The sequence below is a fragment of the Sorex fumeus genome, unplaced genomic scaffold (genome assembly GCF_029834395.1).
Source record: "Sorex fumeus unplaced genomic scaffold, SorFum_2.1 ptg000106l, whole genome shotgun sequence".
Lineage (NCBI taxonomy): Eukaryota > Metazoa > Chordata > Mammalia > Eulipotyphla > Soricidae > Sorex > Sorex fumeus.
In genome coordinates, this window is record NW_026606163.1 from 4283303 (window position 1) to 4298954 (window position 15652).

Below are 15652 nucleotides of genomic sequence, written 5' to 3' on the forward strand. Positions count from 1 at the left end.
AGCTTGCCAGGCTTTGTCGTGTGGGCGCGATACTCTCAGTCGCTTGCTGGGCTCTCTCAGAGGGGTGGAGGAATCGAACCCGGCTTGGCCAGGCTGGCTGCGTGCAAGGCAAACACCCTATCACTGTGCTATTGCTCCAGTCCCAGCAGCAAGATCAAACAAGGAAATATATACAAAGGAACTCCCATAGGATTTATAGCAAATCTATCAAATGAGACTCCAGGGGCCAGAAAAGAATGATGGGATAACCCCTCGGAATATATTCTGGAGAAGCAAAAAAGTACAGTTGAAATGACATCTGCACTTCTGTGTTTATTGCTGCACTATTCACAATAGCCAAAATCTGTAAAAAACCCGTGTGCCCAAGAACAGATGACTGGTTAAAGAAACTTTGGCACATCTACACAATGGAGTACTATGTAGCTGTTAGAAAAGATGAAGTCATGAAATTTACATATAAGTGATACTACAAGGAAAGTATCATGCTAAGCAAAATGAGTCAGAAAGAGAGGCACAGACATAGAAAGATTGCATTTATCTGGGGAACATAAAGTACCAAAATAGGAGACTAACACCCAAGAATAGCCGAGATAAGTACAGGAGGTTCACTCCATGGCTTGCAGGCAGCCGCACATGCTAGGAGGAAAGGCAGCTCAGACAGAGAAGGGAGCACCAAATAATGGGAGTTGGGAGGATCCTCCCAGGATGGGAGAAGCATGCTGAAAGTAGACTATAGACCAAACATGATTGCCATTCAATGCCTCTTTTGAAAACCACAACACCCAAACGGAGAGAGAGAACAGAGAGAAATGCCCTGCCACAGAGGCAGGGTGGGATGGGGGGATGGGAGGTGGAAGAGATACTGGGATCCGTGGTGGTGGGAAATGGGCACTGGTGGAGGGATGGGTATTTGATCATTGTATAATTGAAACCCAAGCACAAAAAATTATAAGTCTACAACTATACCTCATGATGTTTCACTAATAAAAATTAAAATAAAAAAGAATGATGGGATAAAACTCAATGAAATGAACATTCCACTGAGAACACCCTATCCAGTTAGATCATTCATATTTTAAGAAATAATTATAATCTTTATGGACAAGCAATAGCTTAGGGTATTCATAACATTGAAGGCAGGTTTGCAAGAGCATTAGAGTTTCTTTAAAAGATGAGACAAACTTCAAAAAACACTCATAACTTTTAACAAATGGTGGCAAATACATTTGCTCATCTCAATTATTTCACTCAATGCAAATGCCCTGAACTCACCAACAAAAAGTCACAGAGTGGCAGGATGGATCAGAAAACTCAACCTAACTTTCTGCTGCCTACAATAGATACCTCTAAATAGTAAAGGTAAAGACAGATTCAAAGTAAAAGGCTGAAAAATAGTCCTACAGGCAAATATTGACTTTGAAAAACTGGTTGAAGAGTATAATGATAATAACAGTGGGTAGGGTATTTGCTTTGCATGTACTCAACCTGTTCCAATCACCATTACACCATATGTTCTCCTGAAAATCGCTAGGAGTGATCCCTGAACACAGAGTCATGAGAGTAACCACTGAGCATTGCTAAGGGTGACCCTCAAACAAACAAACTAACAGATAAACAAAGACTGGGGTGGCCATATCTATGCCAGACAACAAAAATTTCAAATAAAAAAGGCTATAAGGGACAGGGTTCATTGTGTTCATCAATACATCAAAAACTCACAAACCTAAAGACAGCCTCTTCATCAAATGGTGCTGGCAAAATTGGACAACTACATGTAAGAAAATAAAGCTGGATCCATATCTACATCTCACATAAAAGTCAATTCAAAGTGGATCAAAGACCTGGAGATCCACCTAGAAACTATTAAGTACATTGAGGAAAATATAGGCAGAATATTTCAATATTTGTGCCTCAAAGGTGCCTTCAATAATCTGATAACTGAGCAAATGCAAAAAAAATTAAAAAATAAATGGAACTAAATGAATTTCAAAATAAATGGAACTACATGAAGTTTTGTTTTGTGTTTCATGGCAAAACAAAACAAAATAAAGAAAATCATGGACTAAAACTTAAAGACAGCTAACTCAATGGGAAAATATTTGCATTCACCTCAAACAGATAAAGATTTCATATCTGTAATCACTTGTCACTTGTCACTTGTCAGCCCGTTGATCCATCGATTTGCTCGAGTGGGTACCAGTAATGACTCCATTCATCTCTGTTGCGTGCTAGCAAAGCCCAATGGCATATTGGGGGCTCTTTCAGGGTCAGGGGAATGAGACCCATTATTGCTACTGTTTTTGGCATATCTAATACACTATGGGTAGCTTGCCAGGCTCTGCCGTGTGGGCAAGATACTCTCAGTAGATTGCCAGACTCTCTGAGAGGGATGGAAGATTTTGGGGCGGCCTCTAATTGCTTGTACAGGTGTTGTTCTCTTCTGGGAGCTCCTCAATATCTGTATTATATTAAATATTCACAAAGACCAACAGCAACAAAAAAATGCGAAAATTCTATCAGCAAATGGGGAGAAGAAATGAATAGGCCATTCTCAGAGGAAGACAGTAGGACGGCTAGTAGGCACATGAAAAAAAATGCTCAGCATCATTTATCATTGGAAATTTCCAAATAAAGACCACAATGATATACCATTTGACACCAGAGAGAATGGCATGTATCAAAAATAGTAGTTATACTTAATTAAATTTATGGCAATTAAACTGTAACTGTCACTTCACAGGGTGTATTTAAATGTCTCCTATATTTTGTGAGTTGTGAAAATAGCACTCAGTGAGGTATTTTGTGTTAATTTGGTCAACATTACATTCTCATTTTGTGAGAATGGTTTGTTTACCTGCTTACATATATTTAGATTATTTCCATTCTAGTAATGACCTATCATAGTTGGGTCTTTTAACTTCAATTTTATAACTGTCACCAAGAGTTTTACTTATTATCTCTCTAGTATTTTATCAAGATACACTCTATAACCAAGCATAATGATCCAAGACAACTATCTCCAGGATTTAAGGTTAAAATCTGTTGATCTTAGAAGACCTCTCCTAACTAATAGAGCTGGTGTTTTCACTATTTTATTATTCTACTAAATGATAAATTGATTCTCGTGAAAATAAATGTGTTTATATAGTGTTTTTGTGTGTCTCCATATGCTGTAGTCTGCTTTGTGAATTGGCAATCTTTTCATTTCAGAGGTAGCTAGTCAGCTCATAAATGATTCACATGGTGCCCAGAGGTACAGTTAAAGAGGACAAACTGATGTCATGAATACATGTCTGCATAAAACTCTATTAATAATAAATTAGTTCTCTCTTGTAGTGTTACAATACAGTGCCTGTGTCTAATAAATACAGAGCATAAAATTAAGCAATTCTTTACAAAAATGTGTCTTATAGAAAGACAATGTGTATCTTTTTGCTCTTTGTAATAGTTACCTAGAAAATTAATAGTAAAAGTACAATGTAACATTTTAAATAAATTTTACTCTATATAGTTGAAAAAAATAGTAGTTATGTGTTGATACATTCTATTTCCAGGGCTTAAGAATAGTCTCTCAAAAGGACATATGTACATGCATAAGAAAAAAGGACATATTCATTCTTGCACTTAGTACTATAGCTAAAATATGGAATCAGCCTAGATGTTCAAAGACAGATGAATGGATTATTAAGATGTGACTAATACACAATGGAATACTATGCAGTTTCAAGGAATTATGAATTCATGCAATTTCTTGCAACTTAGTTGGAACTGGAAGCTATCAGGCTGAGTGAAGTAAGCCAAAAGAAGAAAGAAAAACACAGGATGATCTTACTTCTGTATGCAATTATAGAATATTGGATGAGGAAATGTACTTTATTAAAGGGAAGATGCTTATATCACCCTTGAGCCCAGAATTTAGAGAGGAGACACATAGAGAAGGAAAGAAATCAAGGAGGAAGAAGAGGACAAGAAGTAAGCAGTTAACAGGCACTGGGCTTCATTTATACCAGTGATATGAGTGAGAGGTATATCCATATACCCAAAACACAGATTCAACAGAACTGAAAGTATGAGATCTAAGCAGCAAATTTGTAATGGCCTGTCAGGTTGACAGGTGGGGGTATTATGGGGGGTAGGTGAAGGGATTCTAGGAGCACTGGCGGAGGGAAATTGACACTGATAGAGACATTGGTGTTTAGTTATTATATGCCTAAAACGCAACTATCAGTAACTTTGTAAATCATGGCTTTTTAATAAACAGGCTGGAATGATAGCACAGAGGGTAGGGCGTTTGCCTTGCACGTGGCCCACAAGGTTGACCAAAGTTTGATTCCTCTGCCCCTCTCGGAGAGCCCAGCAAGTTACTGGGAGTATCTTGCCCACACGGCAAAGTTTGGCAAGCTACCCATGACGTATTCGATATGCCAACACAATAACAAGTCTCACAATGTTACTGGGCCCACTCAAGCAAATCGATGAACAACGGAAGGACAGTGACAGTGACAGTGATTTAAAAAAAAACCCTGACACTCCTAATTACATATGCACCTTAAAGATAAACTATCAAAATATTTAAAACAATTGCTAATGGAACTTGAAGGAAGATATTGACAGTAACATAATGGTAGTAGGAGATTAAAACACCCCAAATCATCACTCAATTAATACTTAATGACATGAATTGAGCATCAATACAAAGAAAAGAAATTCTACCATTAAAGTCACTGTCACTGTCACTGTCCTCCTGTTGTTCATTGATTTGCTCGAGCGGGCCCAGTAACGTCTCCATTGTGAGACTTTGATGTTACTGTGTTTGGCATATAAAATACATTATGGGTAGCTTGCCAGGCTTTGCCGTGTGGGCGAGATACTCTTGGTAGCTTGCCAGACTCTCCGAGTAATCAAACCATTTTCACTTCTCTTGGGATACAGACTTGTCCACATATTTTCAAAAACTTTTATTTTAGTGTAATCTGAAGACATGACACCTTCTTGTCCAGTTTTTCTAATAATAAATCATAAATACACATACATAATATGCACCGCTTTTAAAATCATTATTAGTACTATTTCAGTACGTGGAATGATAAAATTATGAGATACTTATACTGAATATTTCTTGATCCTCCACGCAAATGAAATCTACATTCATCACAATCAACAGGCAAACATGCTCCACCCTTGCTGCATTGTCTTTCCCCATGACACCACGTCCTGCTCAGACCCAGTCCTTCTCCTAGAGCGCACCTGCCCTCACACTCTGAATGCAGCTGGAGTAAAAGCCCACAACCATCCTGACCTGCCTCACTTCGAATCCCCAAGAGCGCTCTAGAGGCTGCAACATTCACTTTATATTTCCTAAATCTGGCCATGTTCCCATTCTTCTAAGGGGTTGTTATCCCATTCTTTTACCTCAAATCTCTAACATGAACTCCATCAGGTCCATCTCAGCAGAGGACCTTGCACTTTCTTTCCTTGAGAAAGCAAACAACCAAAAGAGAATTCCAAGCGCCCCCATTACTTCTTATTTTCCTTTATTTGTCTCTATACATTCTTCTTTTTCTCCTATGACTGAACTAATTGAGCTCGCTCTTCCTTGAGGCTTGCTCTTTGCTCACAGCGATTCTACCATTTTACGAACTTAGTGACTTCTCTCCTGAAACTTCCTATTACCCCCACAACCCCCATTTTATTTTTGTCTGTTTTACTGACACTTTGTATGGCATAGCCTGGCATAGCAAGCTCCCCAGGAGTATTCCAAAAACAAATGTATGCCAAAAACAGTAACAAGTCTCACAATGGAGACCTTACTGGTGCCCGCTCAAGCAAATCGATGAACAATGGGAGGACAGTGCAGTGCTATTGACTCTTTTAATTATAATACAATGTGGCATTACTTTCCCCCATTACAATTTTACACAATTATATTAAACTTCTTTCATTACCTTTGACTTTTTACCTAAAGCTCCACTTTTTTAAAAAAAATTTTTATTAGCGAAACACCATGAGGTACAGTTGTAGATTTACAAATTTTTGTGCTTGGGTTTCAATTATACAGTGATCAAATACCCATCCTTCCACCAGTGCCGATTTTCCACCACCATGGATAATATCCCTCCCACCCGCATCATCCCATCCCACCCTGCCTCTGTGGCAGGGCATTCCCTTTTGTTCTCTCTCTTCTTTTGGGTGTTGTGGTCTGCAAAAGAAGCATGGAGTGGCAAACATGTTCAGTCCATAGTCTACTTTCAACATGCATCTCCCCTCCTGGGAGGACCCTCCCAACACCCTTTATTTGGTGCTCCCTTCTCTATCTGTGCTGCCCTTTCCCCTAGAATGCCCGGCTGGCCTCTAAGCTATGGAGTAATCCTCCTGATGCTAATCTCAGCTATTCTTGGGTATTAATCACATATTTTGTTACTTTATATCCCCCAGATGGATGCAATCTTTCTATGTCTATCCCTCTCTTACTGACTCATTTCACTTAACATGATACTTTCCATGTAGTACCACTTGTATGTAAATTTCATGACTTCATCTTTCTAACAGCTGCATATTACTCCATTGTGTAGATGTACCAAAGTTTCTTTAACCAGTCATCTGTTCTTGAGCATTCAGGTTTCTTCCAGATTCTAGCTATTGTAAACAGTGTTGCAATGAACAAACAAGTGCAGATGTCACTTCAACTATACTTTTTTACCTCTCTGAGATATATTCCCAGGAGTGGTATTGCTGGATCAAATGGGAGCTCAATTTCTAATTTTTGGAGAATCGTCCACGTTGTTTTCCAAAAAGGCTGAACCAGTCGACATTCCTACCAGCAGTGAAAGAGAGTCCCTTTCTCGCCACATCCGCGCCGACACCTGTTGCTTTTGTTCTTTTGGATGAGGGCCTCTTTCTGTGGTGTGAAATGATATCTCATTGTGGTTTTGATCTGCATCTCCCTGATGATTAGTGATGTAGAGCATTTTCTCAAGTGCCTTTTAGCCATTTAGATTTCTTCTTTGGTAAAGTTTCTGTTCATTTCATCACCCCATTTTTTTTAGTAAAAGTAAAGGCCCTCCCGTTGATCATCGATTTGCTTGAGCGGGCCCAGTAACATCTCCATTGGAGACTTTGTTGTTACTGTGTTTGGCATATCGAATACGTCACGGGGAGCTTGCCAGGCTCTGTCATGCGGGCGAGATACTCTCGGTAGCTTGCCGGGCTCTCCGAGAGGGGTGGAGGAATCGAACTCGGGTCAGCCATGTTGGCTGCGTGCAAGGCAAACGCCCTACCCGCCCTACCCCTGTGCTATCGCTCCAGCACCATTTTTTTAAAAAAAAAATTTAATAGTGAGACATCATGAGGTACAGTTACGGACTTACACATTTTTGTGCTTGGGTTTCAATTATACAATGATCAAATACCCATCCCTCCACCAGTGCCCATTTCCCACCACCACAGATCCCAGTATCCCTCCAACTCCCCCATCCCCCCCATCCCACCCTGTCTCTGTGGCAGGGCATTCCCTTTTGTTCTCTCTTTCTTATGGGTGCTGTGGTTTGCAAAAGAGGCAATGGGCATCACCCCATTTTTTGATGGGGTTAGATGTTTTCTTCTTGTGGAATTCAACCAGGGCTTTGTATATACTTGATATCAACCCTTTATCAGATGGGTATTGAGTAAATATCCTTTCCCATTCTGTAGATTGTCTTTGTATTCTGGTTATTGTAGCTTTTGAGGTGCAGAAGCTTCTTAATTTAAGATAATCCCATTTGTTTATCTCTGTTTCCACTTGGTTGGTCAGTGGAGTGTCATCTTTGAAGATACCATTCGCCCTCAATATCATGGAGAGTTTTGCTGACCTTGTCTTCAATGTACCCTATGGATTTTGGCCTATGTTGAGATCTTTAATCCATTTTGATCTGACTTTTGTGCATGGTGTTAGGTCGAGGTCTGAGCCCATTTTTTTGCATGTGGTTGTCCAGTTATTCCAGCACCATTTGTTGAAGAGGCTTTCCTTGTTCCACTTCACATTTCTTGCTCCCTTATCAAAGATTAGATGTTCATACTTTTGGGATTGTGTGTACGGGTAATACACCCTGTTTCATTGGTCTGCGGCCCTGGCTTTGTTTTGGTACCATGCTGTTTTAATTATTAACGCTTTGTAGTTGAGTTTGAGGTTGGGAAGGGTAATGCCTCCCCAGGTATTTTTCCCAAGAATTGCTTTAGCTATTCGTCTGCATTTGTTGTTCCATATGAATTTCAGGAGTGCATGATCTATTTCTTTGAAGAATTTCATGGGTATCCTTATAGGGATCACATTGAATCTGTATAATGCTTTTGAGAGTATTGCCATTTTGACGATGTTGATTTAAGGAAGCTATTTTAATTATGCTAGGAACATCCTTTAACAAATCTGCAGGCTGAGAATCATTTGCAGAATAAAAGTCATTTTAATTCAACCATTCTTTTACTTTGAATGCCAACACACTTTGATATAAAAATAGGGTGGTACTTGTTCTTATGCTTCCTGGAAGGCTGGAACCATTCAGTGGTTTAGTAGTGTGATTGTATTATTATGTACTGAGGGGTTTGTATCTTGCTAGATTCTTTATGTATTCCTTATTCACAATTCAATTCAGAGCTGTAAACATTTACAAATGAGATGAGAATTTCTCTCTGCATGAAACCAAGATTTCAGATAAAATTTGTGCTGTGTAGAGCCTCATGAGTGCACGAATACTTGCAATGTTTTTGTCATGTTTCATCACAAAATCTTAATTTATTACCTCAATGATTCATCACCAGTCATCTTGATATAGCAGGAGCAGAAGGGTGGAACGCCAGATGAATTTATCCCTTACTTTAAATCTCACCCTTGGAACAGGTAACCAATCAGAATAGATAATGGGATGACTGGACATGGCAGCAATAAAAGGAAGACCTCAGTTCCATCTCTGTCCCCTTGCTCCCTCTCAGACCCTCCCTCTCTTCAGTGTGCAATATCAGGTAGACTGAGTGCCCAGACAGATGCCCCAAAATGCTCAGATTCAGGCAGGGCTCAGACACCCAAGTAGTGACAAGGTGCTGAGCACAGAAGTCTTATCCAAGTGAACCTGACTGTGGCTGGAGACTAGGAAAGTTGGGACAAGATGACAAAAGACAGCTGGGGTACTGTTGGGAAGCCCGGCCTGAGAACACGTACAGAGCATAAGAATCTCACCAATGTATACATGGCCATGGCTGGAAACTCGGGGAAGCATACCTGGGTTAGAGAGTGATGCAGGGATGAGACCCGGCCTTCATTCATGGGAGGTGAGTAGACTGCATGGGACCATACAGGTATGGGAGAGTGTCAGGGACAAGATAGGTGAGATCATTCATGCATTCATAGGGTGGGAGAGTGTTAGAAATAGGATAGGTGAGATCATTCATGGGAAAGGAGGGATAAAGGATATGTATGAACATCTGGGGAGGGACCTGGACCTGTATGCTTTAATGTACAATTTTAATTTTCTGAGTTTGTGTAAAAATCATTCATACAGTTCCCAAGAGCCCAACAGCATAGGAAAAGCCACCTTTTATTGCTTTTTGGGTCACACCTGGCGGTGCACAGGGGTTACTCCTGGCTCTACACTCAGGAGTTACTCCTGGCGGTGCTCAGGGGATCATGTGGGATGCTGGGAATCGAACCAGGGTCAGCCACGTGCAGGCAAATGCCCTACCCCCTGTGCTATCTCTCCATCCCCAGGAAAAGCCACTTTGATGCTAGCAGTCTGATATGGTACTTTGCAGAACAAATAGATTTCCCCAAGTATTTTATTCAAGCCTTCTAATACAGCTAAGTGGAACAGTTAGTGATAGCTGCAGTAATATCAGTCAATTGATAAATTGAGTTAGTATTTTTTTCATGATATGGAATGGATCTGTATTTATCATTATAGAATTATGATGATATTCTAAAGAGTAGCATATAATAACATACCATTTTTCCTTTCAGTGGTCCACTTAGGCTGTTTCTATGCAAGAAGATAAAAGAACAGTTCTGAATTTATGTGATGTGAGGCATTTAAATTTTTCTAACTTTGTAACCAATATTCTGCTCTTGTTACCAATCTTATGCAGGAGCCCTTTTTACATTCTTTTTGCAATAATCTTAGAAAGAATTGAAACATGTGACGTATTCTATTTTACTAGTAGATGTTGGGCTGAGGTGGTATTGCAAACAAGCAATCCAGCGAGCAATAGAGACTCTGTCTAATTCTCAATATGTTTATTTCTTAGATACTCTCATTCTCACTGGTCTTTGCTCTGCGTCTAAGACCTCAAGGGTGCTTTCATTTCACTTGTGTGTTTAATGTTTAACCTTGTCTAGCTATGGATGGAAGGAAAAGAGCAAACACCAAACCCTCCTGAGAGACTCCTGAACTTTGTCATACAGTCCCCTAGAGGTGGATGTTTGATGATATTATCTTGAAGTTTTACAGGAATGGACTGCCATTTCTTAGGGATGTGTTAGACCACAGAGTAAAAGATAATGAAACCAAAGTCTCTGGAAACTGAACGCACTTTCACCTCATCCATACCAGATTTTTATTTTCAACTTATTTTTATCTACCATCCCTATAAACCTCTAATTACAAACTGGGAGTAAGCTGGTTTGGGTGAAGAAGAATTCCCCCATGCTCTAATATTGCTAATACATAAGCAAATCAAGGATATTTTTGGCACAAACTTTTGTCTTTCAAGTTTTGACTTTCAAGCTAATAGCAGCCACATTTGGGTTTATAGTAATAATGATATTGTTATTTGCATGGAGATATTGGTTCAGTCGCTGATTCTGAACATGAGATTTAAGTTAAACAGAAGAAGAAAAAGCAAGGCAGACAAAACCAGTTTGAGGAATTCATAATGAATTTCTAATTAGTGACCCTGATTTTTTACTTCTGTATTTTATGAATTTTTTAAAAAAAATTATTAGTGAAACAACAGGAGGTGCAGTTGTAGACTTACAATTTTTTTTGCTTGGATTTCAATTATACAATGATCAAATACCCATTCCTCCACCAGTACCCATTTTCCACCACCACGGGTCAGTATCCCTCCCACCCCCCATTCCCCCATCCCACCCTGCCTCTGTGGCAGGACATTCCCTCTTGTTCTCTCTCTCCTTTTGGGTGCTGTGGTTTGCAAAAGAGGCATTGAGTGGCAATCATGTTTGGCTATAGTCTACTTTCAGCATGCTTCTCCCATCCTGGGAGGATCCTCCCAGCAGCCTTTATTTGGTGCTCCCTTCTCTATCTGAGCTGCCTTTTCCCCTACCATGTGTGACTGGCCTCCAAGGAGCTTTTTAAAGTTTAACTCAAGGCAAAAGTATGTTCTAGAAATAAACATGTCTAAAATTTTTACATACAAAAATGGAATTAGATACAAGTATGATTTAATTATATCTTTTGATCAATATTGTTATAGGTTACATTTCCTCTTTAGAATGTTTTAAAACAAATTGTGGGGAAGAATCCAGGGACATGGCAGAGGAGAAAGTACCAGAAATCTCTCTGCATAGATAGTAATTGCATTGACAGATTCTGTTTGGTGTAGCTATTTTGGAACTCTAAATTCTGTAGAGGTTTTTTTCAACTTCCAGAGGAAGTTTCTCACAATTTTCTTTCCCAGGATTATCTTTGTGATTTTAAACTTATTACTTCTATATTTTTATATTGGTACAAAAATGAGTTAAAAATATAAAAAATAAAATTAAAAATAGTTACTGTTTTGTATTGAGCTACACCTAACTCATTAAAATGTACTTTGTGAACCAAATATTTGAAAGAGATAGGGCTAGAGCTAAAAAGAAACAGACTTTTTGTATATCATCAGAGTTAAGTTTTACTTTATGACGTTTTCCACAGTTCTCATTGATAAAAACAAAACACTGTCCTCCCGTTGTTCATCGATTTGCTTGAATGGGCCCAGTAACGTCTCCATTGTGAGACTTCTAGTTACTGTGTTTGGCATATTGAATACTCTCGGTAGCTTGCCAGGTCTCTGAGAGGGATGCAGGAATCGAACCCGGCTCAGCCGGGCTGGCTGTGCGCAAGGCAAACTCCCTACTGCTGTGCTCCCTCATTGATAAAAAGAAAGAAAATGACTATAGAATATACAAAAAAAGGAAATTAGAATGGAATTCAAGAAATTCACAAAATTGTGGGAATGAATCACACATTTTTAAACAACTAGTGAATCAAGGAAGAAATTACTAGAGAAATTAGAAAACACAGAGGAATGAAAATGCGAGCATGCCTACAATCTGGGACACAGTAAAAAGCAGTTTCAGCAGATATTCATGGCAATATAGGCTCAAAATGAAAATAAAGTTCTTGGGAGGCATGGGAGATAGCTCAAAGTTCTGAAGTCCAGATTTTGATGGAGTCCCAGATTCAATCTCTGGTACTGCAGGGTTTTTTGAATATTGGCCATAGCTTCCCAATCTTCCAAAAGAAAGATCTTCAATTTACAAACATATTTTACAAAATAAAGATCTTAAGCTAAAATGAAATCTAGGGAAAGGAAGGAAGTAAAGTTTAGAGTAGATGCACATGAAATAGCAAATAGGAGAACATAGGGAAAATTCAGTGAAACTAAAAACTGATTATTTGCAAAGTTCAACATGACAGAGTTTAGTTAGATGCATGAAGAATAAATATGAGAATTCTCAATAAAATAAAAAATTGTAACATTCTTGCTTATTCTACGTAAATAAAGAGGATCATAAAAGATGACTATGAAGGGTTGAAAGATTCTTTGAAATGCAAAACTTTGTAAAACAAAACCAAGAAAAATTAGAAAGTTTGGGTCGATTATAATTAGCAAGAAGAGTGAATTTGTATTTAAAATATCTTGTGGCAAAGAAAAGCTCTTGACCAGAAGGCTTTACTAGTGAACTAATTTTGAGAACTAACTCCAGTTCTTCTAAAAATTTCCAAAAATTGTAAGAGGAGGAAATACTTCATAATTTACATCCGAAGATCATTATAACAAAGTCAGACAAAGATATTACAAGAATGTAAAACGGAAAAATCTTCTTTATAAATATTTAATAGTCTTCAAAAATCAGATGGGCTGGACACGTAATGAGATTTGGAGATGACCGCTGGACGAGAGCCGTTACTGACTGGATTCCACAGGATGTCAAAAGACTGCGTGGCCGCCCACCTACCAGATGGTCAGACTTCTTCATCAAGATCCTGAATGATCAGTTTGAGGCTCTTCCTGTTCCTAGAACAAATAGACGCCACTGGGCTACACTAGCACACAACAGGGACAAATGGAGACGTTACTGGCACCTGCTCGAGCAAATCAACGATTAACGGGAAGTCAAGTGATCAATATTCAATAAGATATTAGCAAAATAAACTTAGCATAAAAAGATTATAAATAAGAACACGTGGAATTTTTTAGTGGAAAGCAAGGATGGCTTAACATATAAAAACCAGTGATACTTTTTTCTTTCATTAATAAAAATGGAAGAAAAAAAGCATGATCATGTTAAATATATAAAAAAGCATTTGATGAAGTTTAACACTTTTTCAACATAAATATACTAAATAAAACTACACACAAGAGAAAACTACTCAACAGAATAAAAATTTTATATGATTAACACACAGTGAGATTATACTTGATTATGAAACACTGAGCTAAGGTCAGGAGCAGGGCAAGCAACGTCCACTCCTGCCACTTCTCTTTAAAAGGGTACTAGAAGTTAGAGGCAGAGCAAGTGGGTAAGAAAAATGTATATTTCTTCAAAAATCTAAATTTTGAAGAAGTGAAATCACCTCTATTTTCAGATATCAAGTGGTATGCTCTTATAGGTAGAAAACTCTGAAGATTTTACAAATACCTGTTTGAACAAATAAATAATTTCAAAGGGATACAAGCCAAACTATCATTATTTTCACATACATGAAAATGTACATAAGAAACCCCTAAAGATTCCACTATTTTTTTAAAAAACTATAGACTAGTATAGCAAAAAAGTGGGTTAAAAAATCAATACACCTAAACCCCCCAAATTATTTATGCAAATAATTATCTACAAGAAAAGAGATAAAAGTGACCAATGCATTTAAAATAGTGTCTGAAAACATCGAATACCTAAGGATCAACTTAAAATATGTGAGACACCTGTACCTTGAAAACTATGCCATTTATGAAAGGAATAGATGAGAACATAAGGAAATGGAAATATATTCCATGTTCATGGATTGGAAGAATTAACATTCTCAAAATGACAATTCTACCCAGACATACTTAATACAATACAATTTGTATAATTTAACACAATTATACATATTTAATGCAATTCTCATCAAAATTCCAAAGACATTCTTTAAGACCTCAGAACAAACAATACTAAAATTTGCATGGAATATAAATTTCTCTGAATGACAGAAGTCATTATGAGAAAGGAGGTGGAAGCTATTGCATTTTCTGACAAAATTACACTGTAAATTCATGGCAATTAAAGAAAACATGGTACTAAAATAAGGCCTGACCTTTCTTGATTCTGGACTAGAATTAAAAGCACAGAAATACATCTTAAAGCCTATGGATATCATTCTACAATAAGAAGCTTGGTGAATGAAGTAGAGCAAGAAAACCCTCTTCAACAAATGGTAGTGGGAAAACTGGACAACCACATGCAGAAAAAAAATGGATTCATATCTCACATCATACACATAGGTTAATTCAAAGTGTATTAAAGACCTAGAGATTAGATCATAATCCATAAAATACATAGAAGAAAAAAGAGAAAACATTTCAGGATCTGGTTATCAAAAGTGTCCTCAACAATTTGATTCCAGAGAAAAATACAAGAAGAAAAAAATAAAAATAAGCAAAAAGGACCAAATCAAAGTTTAAAGTTTTGCATGACAATAGGAGTACAGGTTAATATATTAAGGCGCCCTACTGGATGTGAGAAAACACTTGAGAACAATACATTCGATAAATGACTTAAATATCCAAGGTATCCAACTGCTAATAAAGCACCTAGAAGCTCAACACAAAACAAATCCACCAACTTCATCAATAAATGTGCCAAGGAGATGAATAGACCCTTTCCAAAGAAGACATACAGATGGTTTATGGGTGTATAAAAAGTGTCTGTTAATTATTATCAGGGAAATCCAAATTAAAATGATAACTAGCTGTCATCTCATGCCATTGAGAATACCAAGAACATGGGGCAAAAAATAGTGTTGGTGCTTGTTGGAAGGCTTTAGGCTTTGTCAGTGAATTGCCCCTTCCTCTCACCCCACCAGAGGAACATACAGCGCCCTTATGAGCACCTCTAATCCATTGAGTTGATCCTTAACTTTTCCTTTGTGCTTTACCTCTCATTGTTACATATCCTAAGTTCAGCCTTGGTTATTTATAAGTCAAAACTTTCTGGTAACTCTGGACTTTGTAGTGAATTATTTGCCTTACTATTTCCCCTATAGCCTTTTCATATTTTACTATACAGTAATGTTCTTTGCTCGGCATAGAAAGGCCATTAATGCCATGCTTCTACTATTTGGGAGTCAATTGATTTTGAAATATTTCTACTCCTGGGCATCCATCATAATTACACGTCTCAAGCTGTGGTTGCCATAGGGAGTAC

The 15652-nt window shown here is 38.0% G+C and overlaps 1 protein-coding gene across 3 annotated transcripts in view; it reads right to left on the reverse strand.

Moving 5' to 3' along the window:
• LOC130042618 (probable gluconokinase) overlaps positions 1 to 15652 on the reverse strand; it is a 97278-nt gene that overhangs the window by 44389 nt on the left and 37237 nt on the right. Inside the window, exon 5 of one of the 3 annotated variants that reach the window (XM_056134773.1) lies at positions 13160 to 13263. The exons of the other annotated variants lie outside the window; for them this stretch is intronic. Coding sequence (XP_055990748.1) covers positions 13212 to 13263 — 52 coding nt within the window. The 3' untranslated portion in view covers positions 13160 to 13211. Of the gene's footprint in view, positions 1 to 13159; positions 13264 to 15652 lie in introns of those variants that run through there. 3 annotated transcript variants of the gene reach the window in all.